The sequence below is a fragment of the Apaloderma vittatum genome, unplaced genomic scaffold, assembly GCF_000703405.1.
Source record: "Apaloderma vittatum isolate BGI_N311 unplaced genomic scaffold, ASM70340v1 scaffold10041, whole genome shotgun sequence".
Lineage (NCBI taxonomy): Eukaryota > Metazoa > Chordata > Aves > Trogoniformes > Trogonidae > Apaloderma > Apaloderma vittatum.
In genome coordinates, this window is record NW_009700828.1 from 35,829 (window position 1) to 56,992 (window position 21,164).

The 21,164-nt window shown below is 35.7% G+C and overlaps 1 protein-coding gene across 1 annotated transcript in view; it reads right to left on the reverse strand.

Moving 5' to 3' along the window:
• The window catches only part of NBEA (neurobeachin), a gene marked incomplete at both ends in the record, with an annotated part of 78,991 nt that overhangs the window by 34,368 nt on the left and 23,459 nt on the right, over nucleotides 1–21,164 (reverse strand). Inside the window, 4 exon segments of the mRNA XM_009878887.1 lie at nucleotides 6,180–6,313; nucleotides 6,734–6,931; nucleotides 13,513–13,659; nucleotides 17,781–17,900. Of these exon segments, the coding sequence (XP_009877189.1) occupies nucleotides 6,180–6,313; nucleotides 6,734–6,931; nucleotides 13,513–13,659; nucleotides 17,781–17,900 (599 nt within the window).

Below are 21,164 nucleotides of genomic sequence, written 5' to 3' on the forward strand. Positions count from 1 at the left end.
TCTTTCCCATTATAGTTTTCTCTGAAAAATTTACCTTAATTTAAGTTTCATCTTGGACTGTCTACTAGAAAGTTATCTTGATTGTCCCTCAAAAAAGGCACTTTTAATTAAAGTAGGCACATAACTATAAAGATACAAGTATGTTGATTTATAACAGATGATTAACTTGAAGAGGCTACATGAAAGAGAATTATGCAGGTATTTGTTCTTTCTGATTATGTTTGGGACGGATCCTTTACAAATTAATTTGATTTGTATTTCTAGTTTCTCCAAAATAAGACAAGAGGATCATATGATTAACTCAATCAGAGAATGTTAATATGGTAACTTTTGAAAACCAATCTTAGCATAAACAGATAAAGTGGTATTAAGGAAAATGACACACCCACAATTAATGCCAGTACAACTGATTTCATCTGAGGACAGCTAGGTTATACTAGAGATGTGAATTTCAGGTGTGATATTCAGCCTTTTTTCCTCGGAAATGCACGAGGGGAGGGTTTATCACCACCCAACTCAGCAAACTCTAAATTGTTGACTGGAGGCAGCGATGGATTGGGACCTTGGCTCTCTACTGGAGGCACAAAAGTAAATGTAACAGCCTCAGAAAGGCTGACTTTCACATCTACTCTCAAGTTTACATATTTGGGCCAGCTGTGCAAACAAAAAATTCTTGGAAGACAGTAGGAGAGGACAGGTTAGGTAAGTAGGATACTACCTGGCATTCTTATTTGCTGCTATGATCTCAAAGATAAATTCAGTCAAACTAATGACATCATGAAGAATTATTGGAAATGCACAAATTTTTCACATTAAGCTAATTAAAAATTCAAAACATCAAAATGTAATTCCTGTCAAATGGATGAGGCCTTGAACAACCTGGTCTAGTTGACGGACATCCCAGCCCACTGCAGGGAGGTTAGATTAGATGATCTCTAAGGTTCCTTCCAAACCGAGCCATTCTATGATTCTATGACCATGCTGAGCTATTTCCTGTCTGTGGAAACTGATAAAAAAAATGCCTATTTCCTATCCAACTATTCATCTGTCTAAAAGCAAATGTAGCAATCCCACTAATTACAGATAGGAATCCCAAAAGTCATCATCTGAATCTAAAAAATATACCAAAAAAATGAGTAGAAGATATTAATTGATCAAAGCAAAATACATAAAACATTTACAAGAGAAGATGAACAGGAACTGAAATATTATCATCACCCTCATCAGTGTTTCCATTTCACTGACTTACAAGAGCACTCTGTAAGGCAACATATGCTGTAGCAGGGCTACCTATATTAAAGAGTGAAAACATCAGTAATAACCTTGATTGAAAAGATGCTTACATTTACTTTGATAAAAATTTCAGGTGTGTGCCTATATCACCCTTAAGAAAGTCAAGACTAGCCTAGGCATGCATTTATTTGGTACGATACACAACAAAATTATTTTTAATTTTTATTGCATACTATACGCAACCTAGCAAATCCAGTCAGTAAATTCTAGAATAAGTATGTAAAAGAATTCTTGGAATGCCTTAATCTATTTAAGTAAACAGCTGCAGCTCCTTCTACCTTCAAATATTTACCCAGAATGGTACAGTCCAAAGCAACAATCATGTGCATTAACACCTGTTATTTATTTTGTTATGGAATTGGGTCGATGTCAAAGATAGCACACCTAATACCTTGTCAAAATCAGTCTGTCGGTGCTCTGTAGACCCAAATAAATTCAAAAACATATATGAGAGACCACAGGTGAAAAAAGCAGGTCCTCCCTACCACATTACGTATGTTGTATAATCAAAGGTAACAACAATATCATAACAGGAAAAAGCACTATATTGGGTTTGTGTGGCAAGGCTTTGGTAGTGTGGGCCTACATGAATGGCTTCTGTGAGAAGCTGCTGGAAGCTTCCCCTATGTCTGATAGAGCCAATGCCAGCTGGCTCCAAGATGGACCCACTGCTGGCCAAGGCTGAGACCACCAATGACAGTGGTAGCATCTCTGGGATAATGAATTTAGGAAGGGGAAATAAAACCTGTGTAATCAAAACTGCAGCTGGAGAGAAGAGAGAATATGTTCACCTGCAGCCCATGGAGATCCATGGTGGAGCAGATATCCACCTTCAGCCCGTGGAGGACCTCCCATCAGAGCTGGTGGATGCCCAAAGGAGGCTGCGACCATGTAGGAAGCCTACCCTGGAGCAGGCTGCTGGCAGGACCTGTGGACCTATGGAGAGAGAAGTCCATGCTGGAGTAGGTTTGTTGGCAGGACTTGTGATCCCATGGTGGACTCACACTAGAGTAGTTTGTTCCTGAAGGACTGCACCCAGTGGAAAGGACCCATGTTGGGACAGTTCATGAAGAACTGCAGCCTGTGGAAAGGACTCATGTTGGAGAAGTTCATGAAGGTCTGTCTTCCATGGGAGGGACCCTACACAGGAGCAGGGGAAGACTCTGAGGAGTCCTCCTCTTGAGGAGGAAGGAGTGGCTGAGACCATGTGTGATGAACTGACCACAATCCTCATTCCTCCCCAGCCTGCATTGCTCAGGGAGAGAAGGTAGATAAATCAGCAGTGAAGTTGAGCCCAGAAAGAAAGGGGGGGGGGGGGAAAGGGGGTGTGAAGGTGTTTTTAATATTCAATTTTATTTATCCTTATTCTAATCTGATATGATTGCTAATAAAAGAAACTATTTTCCCTGAGTTGAGACTGTTTTGCCAGTGATGGTAATTGCTGAGTGATCTCTCCCTGTCCTTATCTCAACTTTTTGTTATATTTTTCTGTTCTCTGTCCAGCTGAGGAGGGGAATCACAGAGTGGCTTTAAGTGGGCACCTGGCATCCAGCCAGGGTCAACCCACCACAAGCACTCTATATTTCTTTCTATTATATAAACACCCTATTGACCTAAACTGATAAATTTTCTATTCTAATCAGAGTAGTGAAAAGCAGGATGAAAAGTAGCAGTCTTGGCGTTCAAGCTGAAGAACCACTCTCTCGAGTAACAGGTGCATCACTTAACCTAAGAAAATATACTTAAGATATTCACTCAGTTTCCATTACTTTAATTTCAGTGTATGAGAGCATGAGAATCCACACAGTGCTTCAAAAGCAGAACTGTAGGTTATTTCAATACTTAGTTTCATGGAAGATGTAGAGAAGGCACACAGGAATATACAATACTATAGGAATAAGAACATTTACAAAGAATACCATTAAAGCAGAAAGTTGCAATATTCACATCACTCAGGTTTATAATTTAAAGTTATTTACAACAGATCTATTAATTTAGAAAATATTAAAATTGGAAGCAGATCAAGATGATTAAAAAACGTGTTCTCTCATACTCCTGTCAACAAACCCCTTCTAATGTTAAATAAACAAACAAATAATTGAGACTCTTGAACTTATTACAGAGATTTTGATATGCCCAGTAGAGAAGGAGGTGAGAAGGATACTTAGAAGTAGTCTGCAAACCTAGAGCACTTACACTGGGATAATCAGCTATTTATACTTCCCACCTCCCAGGAACACATAAAGACAAAAAGCAGCAGAGCTACTCAATGGACAACTTGAGAGTCTCCTCAGCTGGCCACCAGAAAGAAATAAACTCCATAGTAAGGCTTTACAAACATAATGGCCTATTGTCATCAAGTGCCATCTAGATGCTTGAGTTTTGGCAAAGTGACATAAAGAACAACTGCTTATAAAAATACATAATCATAATGGCTGAACACCAACTCCTTTTCAGAAAGCAGTGGTGCAGCACTCTGTTGCTGCTGTAGCTACAATTTCATGGGTAAGCAGGGTATAAAAGTATCATACAGATCATCAGATACATCAGAAGTATCAGGTACAGTTCAACAACTGCATTTTGGAAATGAACAAAGAGAGAATAGTCTAAAAAACAAGGGTAAGAAAGAAAGGCTTCTTCCCTTATTCCATTCCACAACTGTATTTTAAACGTAGCATTGTCTTTCATGTTTAGCCCCCTTTCCCCATTATCTCTATTCTTTGCCTCTAGAAATCTTGCATTCCTTTATTTGCCTACTTCTTGCCTACCTAAACCACTATTTTTCTCAGCATCTATATCCAATTAGATTAAATACAACAAAATAATGCACATACACTAAAACTATGGCAATTCAACATGTAAGTCACATCCAGCAGCCATTTGCTTAAAAATCTTTTGAATATGTTCTTGAGTTAGGATCACATCTCATTGTATTATACATTTGTACAATCATACAGCATAATGAATTTCAGATCTCTTTTTATAATATAATCTAATTATAGAAGAAATGTGTTGATTTATTCAAGAACATTTTTTTCCTTCTTACAGTTCAAGTAACTCCAGAAATGTTCTGTACATTTTAAATTGAATTTCATGAATGTTCTCATTCACTGGAAAGACCACACACTTGGGAAGAATCAGTCTTTATCTGGACTTACAAAACTTACATTACATTAGCTCTGCATTTTTTCAACAGGCCTAGTTACTGCATTATCATTTATTATATACTCAGCTCATTAATGAATTTAACACATATTTTATTCATATGTATGGGCACATACATATACAATTTTCCTTACATTCAAATACAGTATTTTTGCCTACTGCTGTGCCAGTAAATAAAACCATACATGGATTTTTTTTTCCAAATTTATTTCAAACAAAGTATTGGTTTTTTCTATCCCCAGTACGACACAATACTTCAATGCAAAGGTTATACTGGAAAACAGACACAAAAAGGTAAATATCCCACATGAACATTACACAATACACAACCGGCTTTTCTGTCTTTAACAATGTATGAAATAATTTGCACCACTATACTGTTTGGAAGTAGAATTTGTTATTTTTAAAACTGTAGTATTACTTCTAATATAACCTCTAAAACATGAAAAGCATTAACTTTTCACACTACAGAAATAAAAAACAGCATCCATCTTAACTACATATATTTGAGTTACTAAAAGGAAAAAGCATATGACTGACAAAATTTCACCAAATTGATTAACTTCTTAAATTAGATTGAGACAAATGATCTTTCAGGAGAAATTGTACCAACGTATAACATTGAGTTTTTGTTTTGGTTTTTTTTTCCAAAATTATTGTCAAGATAATACTAAATAATACTAACATAATACTAAATAATACTAAAATTTTTTTTCAGTTAAATAATTTATTACTGAATTATCTAGTGCAATAGGAAACATCCATAATAATTAATAGAAGAGTATTCTAAGCAGGAAAATAAGCTATGTACTCTGAATTATGCAGCTATATTAAAAATCTATTCAAATACAAGAGTCAGCTCATGCTGCTAGAACATTGTTTTCTACCAGGTTTTGGTTACACTGAGCCACTTCTTCAGTATCACCTTTTCAGTTTTGTTACTTCCAAAGGTTTTGGCCACACATTTTGTTTTGACAAGTTTAGACATCTGGTGTTGCCACCAGAATAGGAGCCTTCCCTGACAAGCTGATGGTAAGAGATATTCTTTGCAAAAATAACTAGACCTGAGCTAGCTTTGATAAGTCATCATGGGTACTGACAGACACCTAAGCAGTCTGTTGGAGGTTACATGCGAAATCATTCATCAAATTTCTGTGCAGTCCTTTTTCAACCTACGGGTTACTTCCACAGCATCAGAGCAGAGACTTTGTGCATCCCTGTTTAAAACTCTCTTGGTGTGTCCCCAGTTACTGTTGCAATTGTAACATGGCCTTGAAATAACCGAACATATCTCTATGACTTTCTGATCATGCATGAATATGCAATAGATATCTTTCATTAATTTTAAATATTATTAAATATTAATTCTAATGAGAGACTTTGAGAAAGTAAGCAACATTGCTCTGTCAAGTAAAAGCACATTGGTTTCTCTTAAAAGTTGCAAGAATGTCACAAAACTACCCTTAGACTTCAGAGTGATTTGAATTCATTATTTAATCCAATCAATTTTATGCCAATTCCATCTGGAATCTCACAAGATGTGTAAATTGTATTACACATCTCTACAGTAAACTACTTTGTAAAAGTACTATTTTCAAGCAAAAAAATGGTAAAATGTAAGTCACGGCATTTACAAAGGAGAACAAATCAAACATTCCTACAACACAAATGGAAATATCCTTAGCTTAATTTTGTATTTATTTTGCTTGATAAAAGCTTACCACACTGTTGTTTCCACCTGACTGTCGTGCAGCTGCCGATTGTCTAACTGGGCAAAGAGAGGAAAAAGAACTTGAATGCCTCCAATGGAATGAATTGCACTGTGAATGGAGTGGGTTACGATAGCTTTCACGTCCTGTAATTAATAAAATTAAGAAAAAAAAAAAGGAAAAAACTCAGTTAATCTCAATTTAAAAGGACAGTTACAAGCTTAAATTGGGAACACTTTCACACTGAATTGAGTGCAAACTTAACCAGACTTGTTTTATCTCAGTTTCATCATTTATGTTTCAATTATAATCACTGTACTAAAAGGCAAACATTAAACAGAAAAGCTTCAGTATAATGACAAATTATGCTTTATATTTCTTAGTGAAAAAATAACAATTTTTTTTCTCTAGAAAGTGAGCAAGGAAAGAACAGTTCAAATGATAGGTATATTAAAAGCTGAAATAATACAGAATAACCATCTCTTTGTACAGTAGCACACAAGTCCTCTCTTCCAAATAATGTCGAGGTAACAGTAATCACAGAACATCAATTTAGTATCACGAACCTGAAGCATAAGAGCATGAGGGGAGTGTACAAAAATGGAAGGATTTTCCTTTGGTGAGGATTCAAGGCATAGCTGAGCATCAGTAGCCTTCGCATTATAAGTAAAAGCAATGCTACTTGCAAGTTTCCCATCGTATAGCACTTGTTTATGGTGCTCAGCCAGATGAATGTCACTCTCTGATTTAAATTTGAATGTGCTCTGAAAAAAAAAAACAAACACAAGTTTTATAAAGTAAATATTTTAGACAAAATCCTTGCCACAAAATATGCAGAAAGTATAGAAAGAATATAGAAACTGCAAAAATTGGGTTTAATTTTCCATTAGTTTAATGCTATTGAACAGTGAGACTTCTGCTGTTCGTTTGTTTGGTTTTTTAACTTGCTCTACCCCACATCAACATGTCAAAATAATTTTTGGTATTTTATGTAGTATTATTTCTCCCTCCTTTCAGCATTATTGCTAACAACTTTCAGAAGAAAGTATCTGAAAGAAAGTTATCACACTAAACAGCTATAAATACGTTAAAATAAAAAACTAAGCATATGACACACTAGAAATAAAGAAGAAATTAAACATATTTTATTTTACATAAACTCACTCAAATTAGAATATCAAATCCTATACAATTTTGATTAAAGTAACGGTTATTTTTAAATAGCATTAAAACTTTTTTCATTAACGGTCAGGATTTTATATAAATAAGCTACTTAGACTAAACCAAAAATCTAACTAAAATTATGAATGCCACATTTCCAATTAGTGATTCTCAAACTCAAAGCTTACACAAGGGAAGACTGAAAACTTCTGTTATTCATAAACATATCGTGATTCATATCTGATCTAAAACTAGCTTTTCTGGCAACACTGACAAATCAATCAAGCACAAGGAGATAAGGTTTTTTGCCTTTCTGCAAAGTGCTGTCAGATTTACTTGGCACATAACTATTTTTGCATGTAACAATCATTTGACGGTAGTGAAAAGACAACTAGTAGTAACATACAATGCTATATTGAAATAAATAAACCAAATTTGTTAAAAATTACTACAATTTAATGCAATATATAGCTAACGTTATATTTCTAATATAATAAAATAAGAAGTTACTGAGGTTAATGGTGAATAATTTTGCTTGTTTTCACTGCATGTAGCCATCACAATTGTATCTGGTCCTACCAAATCTTTCCATCCCACCCCACACACAGTAAGAAATCCTATATCATGAAACTATTGAAAGTACTATCGCTAGGGTTTTGTTTATTCAGGTTAGAAGAATTAAAATAGGCAACTTCTAGGCCAGCAGCTGCTCTTTTCATCTTATTGATTTCTTAAACCCATAAAACCCATCCAGTTGTTAGAGAGCTCTCAAGGCTGCTGGAAACCCTGACATAATTCTCTTGCTTACAGCCCAATGATGGGAAAGCACATCCACTCAAGTGACTGACACATGGCAATATAAGGTCTTGTGACAAGCATCCGTTTGTATAAGGGTCGTAAGATTGATGTGCACTGAATAGACTGGGCACCCGACTGCTGGAGAACCCTTGGAGCAGATCTGTCCGCCAGCCCTGGCCCATGCTTGGTGATAGCAAGCAGAAGGGAGGCAGCAATGCCATGCTGAAGATGTATGAGATGCAGGTACCATAACAGAGAATGCAAGAAGGTAGGGCTGAAGTCAGTGGTTTAAGCTACCTTTGGCAAAGGATAACGTTTTCTTTAGCTGCATTAGGAGGAGGGTATCCAGCAGGTTGAGAGAGGTGATCCTTCCCCTTTACTCATCACTGATGAGGCCCCATCTGGAGTTCTGGGCTCTCTAGAACAAGAGAGTACTGGAGAGAGTCCATTGAAGGGCCACTAAGTGACTGAAGCATCTCTCCATTGAGGAAAGGCTGAGAGAGCTGGGACTGCTCAGCCTGCAAAAAAGAAGCCTCGGATGGGGATCTCATCAATTTGTATAAACATCTGAAGGGAGGCTAAAGCAATTCCCAGTGGTGCCCAGTGACAGGATCAGAGGCCATGGGCACAAACTGAAACACAGGAGGTCCACTCTGAACATCAGGAAACACTTTTTCACTACGAGGGTGCCCATCAAGGTGGTAGAATCTTGACCTTTAGAGATATTCAAAAGCCATCTGGACACAGTTGCGGGCAGCTGGATCTAGGCAGCCCTGCCTGAGCAGGTGAGTCGGACCAGATTGCTCCAGAGGTGCCTTCCAACAGCCTCAACCATTCTGCTCTTCTGTGCTTTGCGTTTGGGTTAGGAGTCCACTTAGTAGGGAAATTCCCAGTGATCCCCACTTACTGCTCTGTTCATATTGCTCAGAACCAAAGAGACTTCCTTTTGGCTGAAACTCAAATATCCTCCAACTGGTAGTAATCGTTCAGCCCAAAGGATCAGACTACAACCAACCCGAAATAACAACCCCCAAATAAACACACTGTGGCTATTCAGGCCTCTACCAAATGTTTTAATCTAGAAATGCATTCCTATTGTGCCACGCTACTTCCTGAAGCAGAAAAACCCAAAGAATAAGCATTATGCTCAGAGTTTGCGAGTTGGCTCTCTCTGTTGATACAGCTGGCTGCATCTCACTTATCAGGAAATGACTGCTACAGATTACAGATTTGTCCTGAGGAAGGTGATGATATATTTCTTCCCAGAGGACATTTTTAACCATACAGAAAAATTTCTGTGCACTTTCTGCAGAGAAGAAACAATTTAGTGATTTCATTGATTTCCAAAGATACCTACATTCTGCATGTACTATATTTTGGCATTTTACTAAATGAAAACACTTCTTATGTGGAAAATTTTTCATGTCTCTAGGCTTTTTCAGATTACAAAGCTCAGAATGTTTTACTATATACTCTATATAGTTTTTCATAACTTTGCCATATGAAACATTTCAAAGTGCTTCAACACAAAATGTGTATAATTTCAATACCATGAAATTTTGCTACTTTGTAAACTGTTTAATTTAGAGTAAAACCAGGTTTATAAACCAATTTTGGCTTCAATCTACCTCCAAGTTTTCAGTGTTTATTATACTTCAAGAATTTATCAGAGATTACTATTTGAAAGTCAGGCACAAATCAAGTATGAATCAATATAATGCTGCCCCACTTTTTTTTTGAGAAAAACAATAATTAAAGGGACATTCTTTTATCAAAGTCCCCTACTCAGAAGATGATTATAACTAAATGGAAAAAATAGCTACGAATTCTGATATATGATACTCCTTTATTACTAACATTAATCTACAGAAAGAGAAAAGAAATTCAGTATACACATACTGTGCTGGAGACTTGGGAAAATACAGCCACAGGAGGATAGCAGAGGCTGTCAAGTGTGTAAGCTCAATTTGTAAATGGTTAGTTACTGGTCACTGAAGGAATGCAACTTTGAGATCTGGCACAAGCAGTGTTGGGACACAAAGACAGCAAAAGAGAGCATAAAATTTTACATATTCTATATATGGTTAAAATATGTACAAGATCCATAGAGAAGGTATAAAGAATCACTGTTGCTCTTACAGGAATGCAAGAGGGAACAGACAGAACTGAGAATTACTGTAGCACTGTCTTCTCCCATAAAAGCAGCTGTGCTTGATCAGGACCACTAGTTAAACATGAGGAGCTCTCACCTTTCCTTTAGTAGAGTGCTGCTTTCTGATTTACCATTTAACCCATTTTGCTATTGCAGGTTCTGCAATCATACATTAAAAAAATTATCTTGTGCTATATAATTGGCTTAAGCAAATGGGAATTTTCAAGGGTATTTTCTGTATGTTTCTACATGCATTCATGAATGCATTTTTACTCTAAGCTTTGCACATGACAAAAAGATTGCAGCACTGATCGAGAACAAACTCACATTACCTTCCTTGCTCCTCTATTCTATGTTTATAAGATCCTCAGGATCTCAGCTGAGGTCCGTTTCTCTCTCTTCTTTGCTGTCTGTACGATGGGTAGCAAAAAAACCACAGTGAGAGCAAGGATCCTGCTCTCATTTCCTTTTTTCTTTCTGCAAGCTCTAGCAACAGAATGTGTCACCATAGTAGCTAAAAGTCCTGTTCAGCAAATGCAAGACTCAGAATGAGCAGGCTTTGTTATGGATAAACCCTGGGAATGCAAGTATTGAATTCTACTATGTTTCTACTAAAGATAATTAAAAATTTGAAGATACTTTATGGATGAATTCAGGAAGACTTCGCAGGAAAGAAGCAACTTTCGTAGTTCTAATAACAGGGTATTTTCCTCTCCTCCATCTTAAAAGTCTGATTATGTGTCACTTTTGTTCAGTAGTTACTGTGTGGCAGCTTTTCAATATCACAACTCACACAATCAATGTAACATTTGTTGTTCAAAAAAAAGTAGGTCTTTTCCTACAATTGAAAATTTAGTATTTCAAAGTAAACTATCTATTTTATTAATCCATATTTTTTAATATTAAGGCGTGCTGGTTACAACTAAATATATTCAGAAGGACATGTTGACCAAGGCCAGCTTTGAAGCATTATGAACTGTTTCTATGTTAAAATGTTCCACAATAATCAGAATCATGGAAATAATGGACTAAAGTAAGAACTGAAAATCAAAGGAACTACCACAGACAGTCGTAGGAAAGACAAAACACCTGTATGAAGACACTTCCCAAAAATTCTCAAGTATTTTGAATAACCCTCCTTGAGGAGAAAAGCTTTGGCACAATCCGAGTTCACAATGCATCTAGAATAGTTGCTTTTTTTGAAAAGTTGAACAGTTGATTCTCCCAGTTGTATAGCAGTACCAACCATTAGAACGAACAGGACGTGTGAACTGCTTATGTTTCTGAAAGGCCAGTTTGCATCAACAAGCTAGATAAGAGCAAGGATATGATCTCTGACTGCACCAATTTGAGCTACGTGTCAACTGAGGCTCCCTTGGACTATGATATACCATACTGAAGTGTTCTGAAATGATGGAAATTTGTGTGTACACAGAACCTGAAAGAATTTACAGAAATCAACATAACTGAGACATGAAACAGGCACACAGTCAGCGCCCTGAGATGTCTAAATTACAGGATGTGGTTCTTGGTATTGGTTGTGCGTAGATCTTGGGTTGGAAGGAAGTGAGAAAAAGGGTTCTGTTCTTTTTTTCATTTTGGAAGTTTGGAAGTTAAAGACAGAAATAGCATTATTTCTAGCGACCTGCTCTAGGAACCTGCTCTTTTAAACAGCTATTAGTAAAATATACTTTCAGAAACTACTTTAGAGAGGAAGGAGGCTTTAACTCTGCTGGGAATACAACCTAAACCTAAACCCATGATATATCAAAGAAGAATATCCCCAAAGTATTAATTTAATCTAACTGACACTACACAAAATCAGTAAGAAGCCACAAGTGTGAAGAAATGTAGTTTAAGGGAAGCCTATGAATCAAACAAAGTAATCTCGAAACAGTGTAATAGGGTTAGTGCAATAACTTCTGGAGATGACATTTAGCGTGAAAGCGTGTATGCCTTATGAACTCCTTCAATACTCACAAAACAAATGATTTTCACTTCTGGAAACAAATTATTTAATATTGCTACAGTATGTAGCTGCAAATCTCAGAACTTTATAAATTTATAAAGATTTCCTACATTTATTATTAAGTAGTATAGGATTACTTTTCTTTCTTTTGTATGATGAAAAATCATTTGCAAAAATGTTTGTTCAAATAAAATATGGTATTAAGTTTGGAATAAAGTACTCCTTGCTTGCACAGTTGATACACTTCTCTTGACTGATTGAATACTTTTAGTTTTAAGGCAGGTTTTAACCATCAACAGTATGCAACAGACTTCCTCTTTTCCAGGTAACCTTGACATGTACTTGGCTAGTCACACTACATACATACCATAAAATATATTTTCAACTATCACTGTCATGTTAGCTGTCATCAAATGGTTTAGTGCCATCATTTTCAGCACACTACATTAATATCATTAGAATATAAATGCTGATTTTTACTTACTAGTTTTACAAGTTTTTATTTGCAGAGTATATGACATACAATAAAAAAACAATAAAAAACCCAAAAGTCTACTTCAGATGAGACTGAAAATTAACAAATCAGAAAAAGAAAATTTGGGAATAATTGATGGCAGATATTCAAACTTGGGTTAGATTAATTCTCAAGCCTTCTCCACTAGGCAGTTTCTGCAGACTTCTGCAAAGTATGTGAGTTGTTTTTCTTGATGAAATAATACTATACACAGCCATTCCAAGACATAACTGATTACTCGTACTAGAGATCCAAGTTTACACACGCACCATAATTTGTCCAAACTGTCTCCCAAATGTCACTGAAAAACATAGGAGCAAAAAGCTCAACTTCTACTTCAGCAGAACTGTTTGAAAATGTGCATTTGAACAGAACTGGTTTATTATCTCTTGTTGAATGGTAATTTGCCTTAAGTCAGGTTTTAAACACAAATAGTAGAGAAGAAAGTAATGCCCCTGGTATTAAGTACACCAAATACAAAATTGCTTTAATCTGATCATGACCCAAAGTCATAAATCTCACATACAAACATGTTTCAGCCATGCTTTAAAGAAACAACTTGCATCTTTGAAAATGCTGGTGGCAATTAAGCTTAGTTAGGATACTTGAAGAAATACTCCTCTTTTTCTGAAAACAATTCACATAGCTCTACATGATCCTTAGAGGAATAAATACATGCACACATATCTTCCAACTGTATCTATCAGCTACTTTCTTTTTCCAGTTTTACATTTTTTAAATCCACTATTACCTTATATCCAGGTCCTAACTGATGTATTGCAAAAATCTGTGCTGGGTTGAGTGCTTCAGTGAACACATACACTGCTCCAAGCTGGCCACAGAACACTCTATTAGCATCAGCAGTCTCCGAAGAGCCAAGAAAACATTTATCATAGCTCTGTATCAGAAAGAGGCAATGTTAATGAAGTTTAGTTGCACAAACTACACAACAAAATAAAACTCATGTACAGCCAAAAAGTAAAGGCAGATTGTAATTAAGAAAATCAATCAATCAATCACTACTTCAGTACCTATAGTGAACAACTTCATTTTGAGTATAGCAGCATGAACTGTTTTACAGGTCAGTATTACAATACTGTTATGACTGGCTGCTAGAATTTGATTTTTATTAACTGTTCAACATTACACAGAGACAATTAGAACAGTACATCCAAATACTAAACAACCTTTCCTATTGCCTTCTAGTAAATATGAAAACCTTGAAGTTCCTTGAAGTTCCTTCTAATTATAAGTAGAACTCCCGCTAATACACAAAAGCACGTGCTGAAATGCACTTTTCTTTCACTGTTGTGCTAACAGAACTAAACACCACTAGGAGAAAAAAACCCTAGAAATATGATTATTTCTGTTTTGCAACTGGTGCACAGTCTTCCTCTATGACTACAGCCTATAATGATTTGGTTTGTCCTCAATCCCCTCTTCCATGTTCTTTCACAGTCACAAGGGCTGTTATTTTCCATTCCTCCTTCCAACAAGTATCCCTCTGCACAAAGACCTTCTGCAGGTCTCCGTCTATTCATTTGCAAGAATTACTTTAAGTTTTTCTGGTGCGTCCAAGAAAAAAGGCTTTCAGAGGAAACAAAGTTTAGAATTTATCTCACTAGAATAAAGATCTGGGAAACTGGAAAACAAGACGCAGGACAAGTGGACAACAAGACGAAGAAGAAGAATCTTTGTGAGGCTATTCTCTCGGCTTCCTTGGCTCCCATGTACTTTATTTAGTATGAACAATGGAAATGTAAAGTGATGTGAAAGATGTCAGGACATCATCAAGTTCATCTTCATCCAGGTATATGAACAAAAATCTTCCACCAAACCGCAGTATCTCCATATTCTACAGCTTGAAGTTTTATGCTCTTGTGTTACTTCCCATAACTGGGGAAAATTCCTAACAGCTGTAGTAGTCAAACTCTTCCAATTTATCTTCCATCTCCAAGTGTATTCGATCCCTTAAAAATAATTATCTCCATAAAGCATACAGAGCTGATCATGACTACTGACCAGCCCACAATTACACATGTGATTATGTTAAACCCTGCTATGCATTTCACTTCATGTTTTTGTCATAATCTCCAGCTATATTTTTCTGGAATAGAAACTTAATGAATTACTTACCACTAGCTACTGCATCTTGTGTAGAACCCTAACACAATCAACATCAGCATTGCTATCGTTTTTATATTTCATTAAATAGTAGTTATTAATTTGGAGCCAAAAATGGCTCTATGGAAATTGTACCCGTAGCATTCACAGCTAAAAGAGCTACACAAAGAAGTTTATAGTGTATTCCCTTTTTCCATCCACGCTCATACCTTCCCTCTAACATTTGGCCTCAACACTGTGCAGCATTTTTAATATTGGGAGGTACCTTCAATAAAATGAAAAATCTTAGTGTTTGAGTGATTCAGAGTTTTGCATAAATGGCATATTTTGCAAACCCCTAGAAAAAAACATGTTTATTAAGACAACACACATTCGTGAAGAATACAGATATGAAGCCTTAATGACTAATATGCCATAGGTAATATGCTATATATTGCTGCCCATATTACAGAAACAGTTAAGGATGCAGTGACTTCATGTCTTGGTACAAATAAGAATGAATTAGACATAATGCAAGAAAAAAATCATTAAAAATTTAAAAAATCACCATATTTTTAAAGCTTTTACCCTTTTTGTCACCTGCATCTTTACTTCAGTGTCTTCCAGGGTACACACAAGAATTGTAGAGTGAGATAAAACTCAGTTCTTGTTCGGATGCAAGAGGTAAACAGTAGATATTGAAAAAATGGCATAAAATATAAGAGAATTGCAATGAAAGATTAATCTGAGAAAAAAACCCAAAATGCATACACAGTCTCTACCAAGGAAAAAACCTATGTTTTAAAACCCTATAAATTCAACTCAGTCCCCTAATCTTAAACTCGATAATTCAAATCTAATGAATGTCTTATCAGTCTAAAAGATATTTAATCATAATGCATTTTGTTCAGTGGTGAGTTTAACACAGTGAGTAACTGATAAATCTTGCCTTCATTATATTTAGTGTTTTAAACACTACATCTCAAGAGAAGACTAGAAAGACTAAGATGCACTTAGTCAAAAATACACAACTCCTGTCCCTCTCTATTTTCAGTCTGTTAAAATTAGTACCAGTACTGTTAAAATTATTGGTAAAATCTACACAAATAGATATGCACAACTTCTAATGAAAAGAAAGAAGAAAGATTGGCTGACTTGCATTTTTTTTCCCCCCCAAAGCTATTATGGTATGGTATTTTCTTGTCTTCTTGCATGAAACTAAAGTTTCACCCAAGTGGAAGGGTATGAAGGTAGAAGTTAACAAGGCAGATTATCACTCAAGACATTTCAAGTGAATACTTTTAACAACTCAACCTTCACATGAAACAAAAATTCTAATACAATGAAAACAAAAGCTTCTCTTCCTAACTAATGCATAACAGTGTTAAGGAGTTCACCAATGTATTCCCCTATATTCTTTTTTATGCCTTCCACACAGTTGTATTCATATATCTTTCCCGAATTTTTCCTACTTTCTATCCTATTTCTTATTTCTGATATAAGATAGTTATCAAAAAAATAGAAAGCTAATGATAACTCGTGTCTTTCATAAGTCTATTCTCCAGCAGACAAAGTAAAAACGTAGAAGAAACTTAAAAGACTTATATCAAAACTTGGCAAACCACTCCCACCTTAAGAAAAGATTGAACTTCTGTTCTGTGAGAAAGTAGAAAGGAATACTGTGAAGAAAACATGAATAGAAGGAGCCACTCTTCCTGCTACACATCTATCATTAAGGATTACAGATCCCCACACCATATAACCAGTAACTCAGCCCAGATCTTCTGAGACCTCAGCTGGCTTTTCAATCATCACATTTTCACCTATCGCAAAAATCTTTAGATTACCAAGGACAAACCATGCTCTGTAAAAATGGAAAGGCTTGCCTTTTCTTAAAAGTAGAAATGCTAGCAAGAAAACAAAGGATGATGATCAGAAGCTTGGGCAAGCAGACGCCTCCTGCTTTAATCAACATCTAATATCTAAACCCTTCCTTTTCAAATCCAGCTTTCCTAGAATTTAGTGAAAGACAGTTAATTTCTGTAAGTACAGAAGAGCTTCCTTATCCTATACAGGCAGTCAGAAACAACAGAGAATTATACTTTAAAGGACAAATAAGAAATATGTAATAATCTGATGAAGCAAGCACCTCCAAAAGTCTAGCACAGCTTCAGCTGATGGCAAAGCACAAGAGAATCACTTTGCCTGCTCTTCCTATCCAAAAAGTGCCAGTTTTCTGCATCATCAGGTGTATCTCAAACCTTCCAAAGTAGATTATTATTGTATACTTAGACACTGCTTAAAATAAAATGACTCAGATCAGAGTTCAGGCAACTCAGTTCCACGGCAATTAAAAAGTCTACTTAAAATATAATGCTCAATAATACAAAAACATAGAAATCTTTTAACCATTAACAAATATCTCCTCCTGAATCCAACACAGAACTCAATGTGATATAAAAATGACTTTTGCGTATATTTGGCAGTATGGATTGTCATTTTGCAGGATTAGTAAGCTTTTCATAGGGACTTTTCTCACGCTAAATCTATAACTCTACCACATTTTCCTGTGGAAAAAGTTAAGTATTAATCCATTTTTATCAGTGTCATCTACACAGTATCATATATTTAAAACATTAGCTATAATAGTCCCTCCAAATAAAATCTCTGAAATTTTGATTAAAATAACTACGCAAAACATAGCCAAAAAACCCCCAATATTCTAAAAAAATATTACTATATAAAATCAATAACATTACATTTTATTACGTACTTAGCTATGGAAGACAGACTAAATGAGAATTTTTTTAAAGAGGTGGAAAATTTGCAAATATCCAGAGAAATATAGTACTTCTTTTCTTTTCCAATTTATTTTTAAATGAAAAGCTATAAGAAAGGAAAAAAGTAAAATCTTACATCATTTGTGTTAACATGCCAGGCCATGTCACCGTAGGATACCAGCTGACCATTCACGTAACATCTTATTTCACTATTTCTCCATCGATTATAGATGTGTACAATGCTTATCATGTACCACTGGAAAGATATGAGAAAGCAGTATAAAATGTCAGGTTTTGTGCTACGAAATATGAAGTTAATGAATGGCATAAAAAATAAGTGACCAAGCTTGTAAAGTTACACAAACAGATGAATCCCTGTAAACTCATAAAATTATAAATCGGTCATTGGAACTTCAAGTCCCATCCACAGAACCGTGCCTAAATGTAACGATGTACCTACCTGCATCACTTTATGGTGATGCTAAAAATGCATATATACAATTAAAAAGTTGAATACACTTCCATTCCTGCATGTGTAATTTAATATAAACACTGTACTCTCTAACACAAAACACAAATGAGTTTTGATAACAAATACAGTTCTATGTGCAATTACCTCAACAATTCATGTCACGTATCTCTGCCTTTTCAATAGTGCTTTATGTTCAGAAATTATTAAATAAAAGGAAAAAAAAATACAACAGCAAATTTTACAGTCCAGTTAACAATGTCATCATGATTGCTTCAAGTGATTTTCTTCCTATACTCTTTACCATTCCATGAATTTTTGGACAACTGTCATATCATTAAAAATGCCTTATATAATCAAATAAAGAAAGCATCACAGTAAAATGTTTCCAAGTACAACTATAGTGATTTTTCAAATCATCGGTTTCACAGGAATCATTGTGTCCATGATGAGCTCAAGAAGAAAACCTTAAGTTTCCTTTAAAACTAAACTGTTCAACTCATTTAAGACTAGGAATGGTAATTTAGTCTTTAAGATCTGCAAATCAACCCATACTTAACTATAATGGATGTCTGTATTATTCCAAAATATATACAAAGCAGATGGAAAATGATATACTAGAGAAAGTCTAGAAAGGGCCACCAAGATAATTAGGTGATTGAAGCCTCTGGCACATGAGAAGAGGCTGAGAGGTGGGTCTGTTTAGAGAAGAGAAGTCTCGGGGGATCTTATCCATGTGTATAACTAACTACTTGACGGGCAGGGGGTAAAGAAGATGGAGCCAGAGACTTATCACTAGTATCAAGTGACAGGACAAGAAGCAATGGGCACAAACTGAAATACAGGAAAGGTTGCTCAGAGAAACTGTGGAGACTCCTTGCTTGGAGAGATTAAAAAACTGACTGGACAACAGCCAGAGAAACTTGATCTACGTGTCCCTTCTTGGAACAGGGGAAGTAAGGGACGTAGAACACAAGTCGTATGAGGAAAGGCTGAGGGGTCTGGAGCTGTTTAGTCTAGAGAAGAGGAGATTGAGGGGACACCTCATCGCTCTCTGCAGCTACCTGAAGGGAGGTTGTAGAGAGGTGGAGGTTAGTCTGTTCTACCTAGTGGAGAGTGATAGGACAAGGGGAAATGGATTTAAATTGCACCAGGGGAGGTAAAAGTTAGATATTAGGAAGAATTTCTTTACTGAGAGGGTTGTCAGCCATTGGAACAGGCTGCCCAGGGAGGTGGTTGAGTCACCGTCCCTGGAGGTGTTTAACAGACGGATGGATGTTGCATTGGGGAACATAGTTTAGTAGGTTGATAGGGCTGGGACAAAGGCTGGACTCGATGATCTTCTAGGTCTCTTCCAGCTGAAACTATTCTATGATTCTATGAGACTAGACTGTCTCAACACATCCCTTACAGTCTTACTGATTCTGTGAAAAAGTCAGCTCATCTGCCTTGAAAAAAACTTTTTATATTTTAATTAAATTCGGAATAGTAATTTAGAATTTACTTCTCTTCCCTTTCTTGGTATCCGTTTCAATTACTATCTTTTGATTTCTGTGTTCAGCAAAGTCTCTTTTTTCAAAGCAAAGAACTTCTGCATCCCTCAGGGCATTATTTTAATAAGTAACTTGGTGACTCTCTCCCTGAGCTGGTGTAAGTAGATACAGAGCCTACTTATATAAAAATCTGCCTCTCTCTATCGGAGAAAATAAAAGCAAAAAGTTTGCACATGTTGATTTTTAAATCAGACATAGCACTGAATACAATTTTTAAAAGTATTTTTAAATATATTAAAATGTACTTTAACATGAATCATTGCAGTAGTCCTCAAACTGAGTTGTATTCTGTTACATATCTATAATATCTATATATAATATCTATAATATTAGAATGCATGTATTTTCCACATCTAGTTCCAGGTCTTTAAAAATATATTTTCATGTTTCTCTTCTTAAAACCTGTAGTTGACAGAAGGGGGAAAACCCCCTACTATTCATACAACAGTATGTCAGAGTATCTCACTTCTTGCGTATCCAAGTAAACAGATTCATTAGTCAATATTAGATTAAGGACGTACTGCTACAGCTTCAGCTTCTGAAGTCACATGTGGTCAGTCTAATTTTGGGGGATTTTTTCCAAGCAATCATGATCAAAGCAGTTTTTGAGGACCACTTCCCCCTCTCCTCCCGCCCAAAAAAATCAAAAAACAAACCGACAATACAATAAGCAAACATTGTTTCCCATTTTGTAGGCAAATTCGAACTTAAAAGAAACATTCAACATAAATTCAACAACTCAAAGTCTAGAAGCTTAACTAATTAGCTAATTAGCTCTGCTAATCAGAAGCTAAGTACAAACCACAGGACTAGAGTTCTGCTTTCATCAGCACTTCTTTTCCAAAGCTTCCACATCACCTAACATAAAACTCTCAGAAGAAAATACTGTGATAGAATGACAGAATGGTTAGGGTTCCCTTGACCTCTTTCCTTCAAAAGTCATTTTATCAATAACCTTCATAAAGTGATGATGATTTTAAATACTTGTAGCCCAACCTCAGGCTTTTTTTGCAATAGCACTATTCAAAGTTGTACCTTTTATAATTGTTTACTCATATTTCCAGTTCTCATGGTTTTGTAGCAGAAATCAGCTGACAACCTTAAGACCCAAGTTTTATTCATTTATCTTTTATCTGTGATTTTTGTTTTATGGTGCTTGAAGAGCATTTCTGAAAATATACCAGGTTGTAAGACCATCTCTGTGTGTAGTTTAAGCTTAACAGATGACTAATTTGGCAATAAATACTTCATTACTGTTGCTGAAATGCTGTCCACAGAGCCTATAAGGTACTAAAATGAGCAATGCTGTCTTGGGAGAGCTTTGGTGTCCATGTCAAACTTTAGGAAAATTACACAATCTATTTCTTATAATATTTTTTCCCATAATAACTCTCATTCACATATATGCAGCTTCTTTTAGTCAAAGTCTCATTTCTTCCACATAACTTTTTTTAAGCTTTGGCGTTGATGCTATGTCAGAGCACTATCTGTGTCTGCT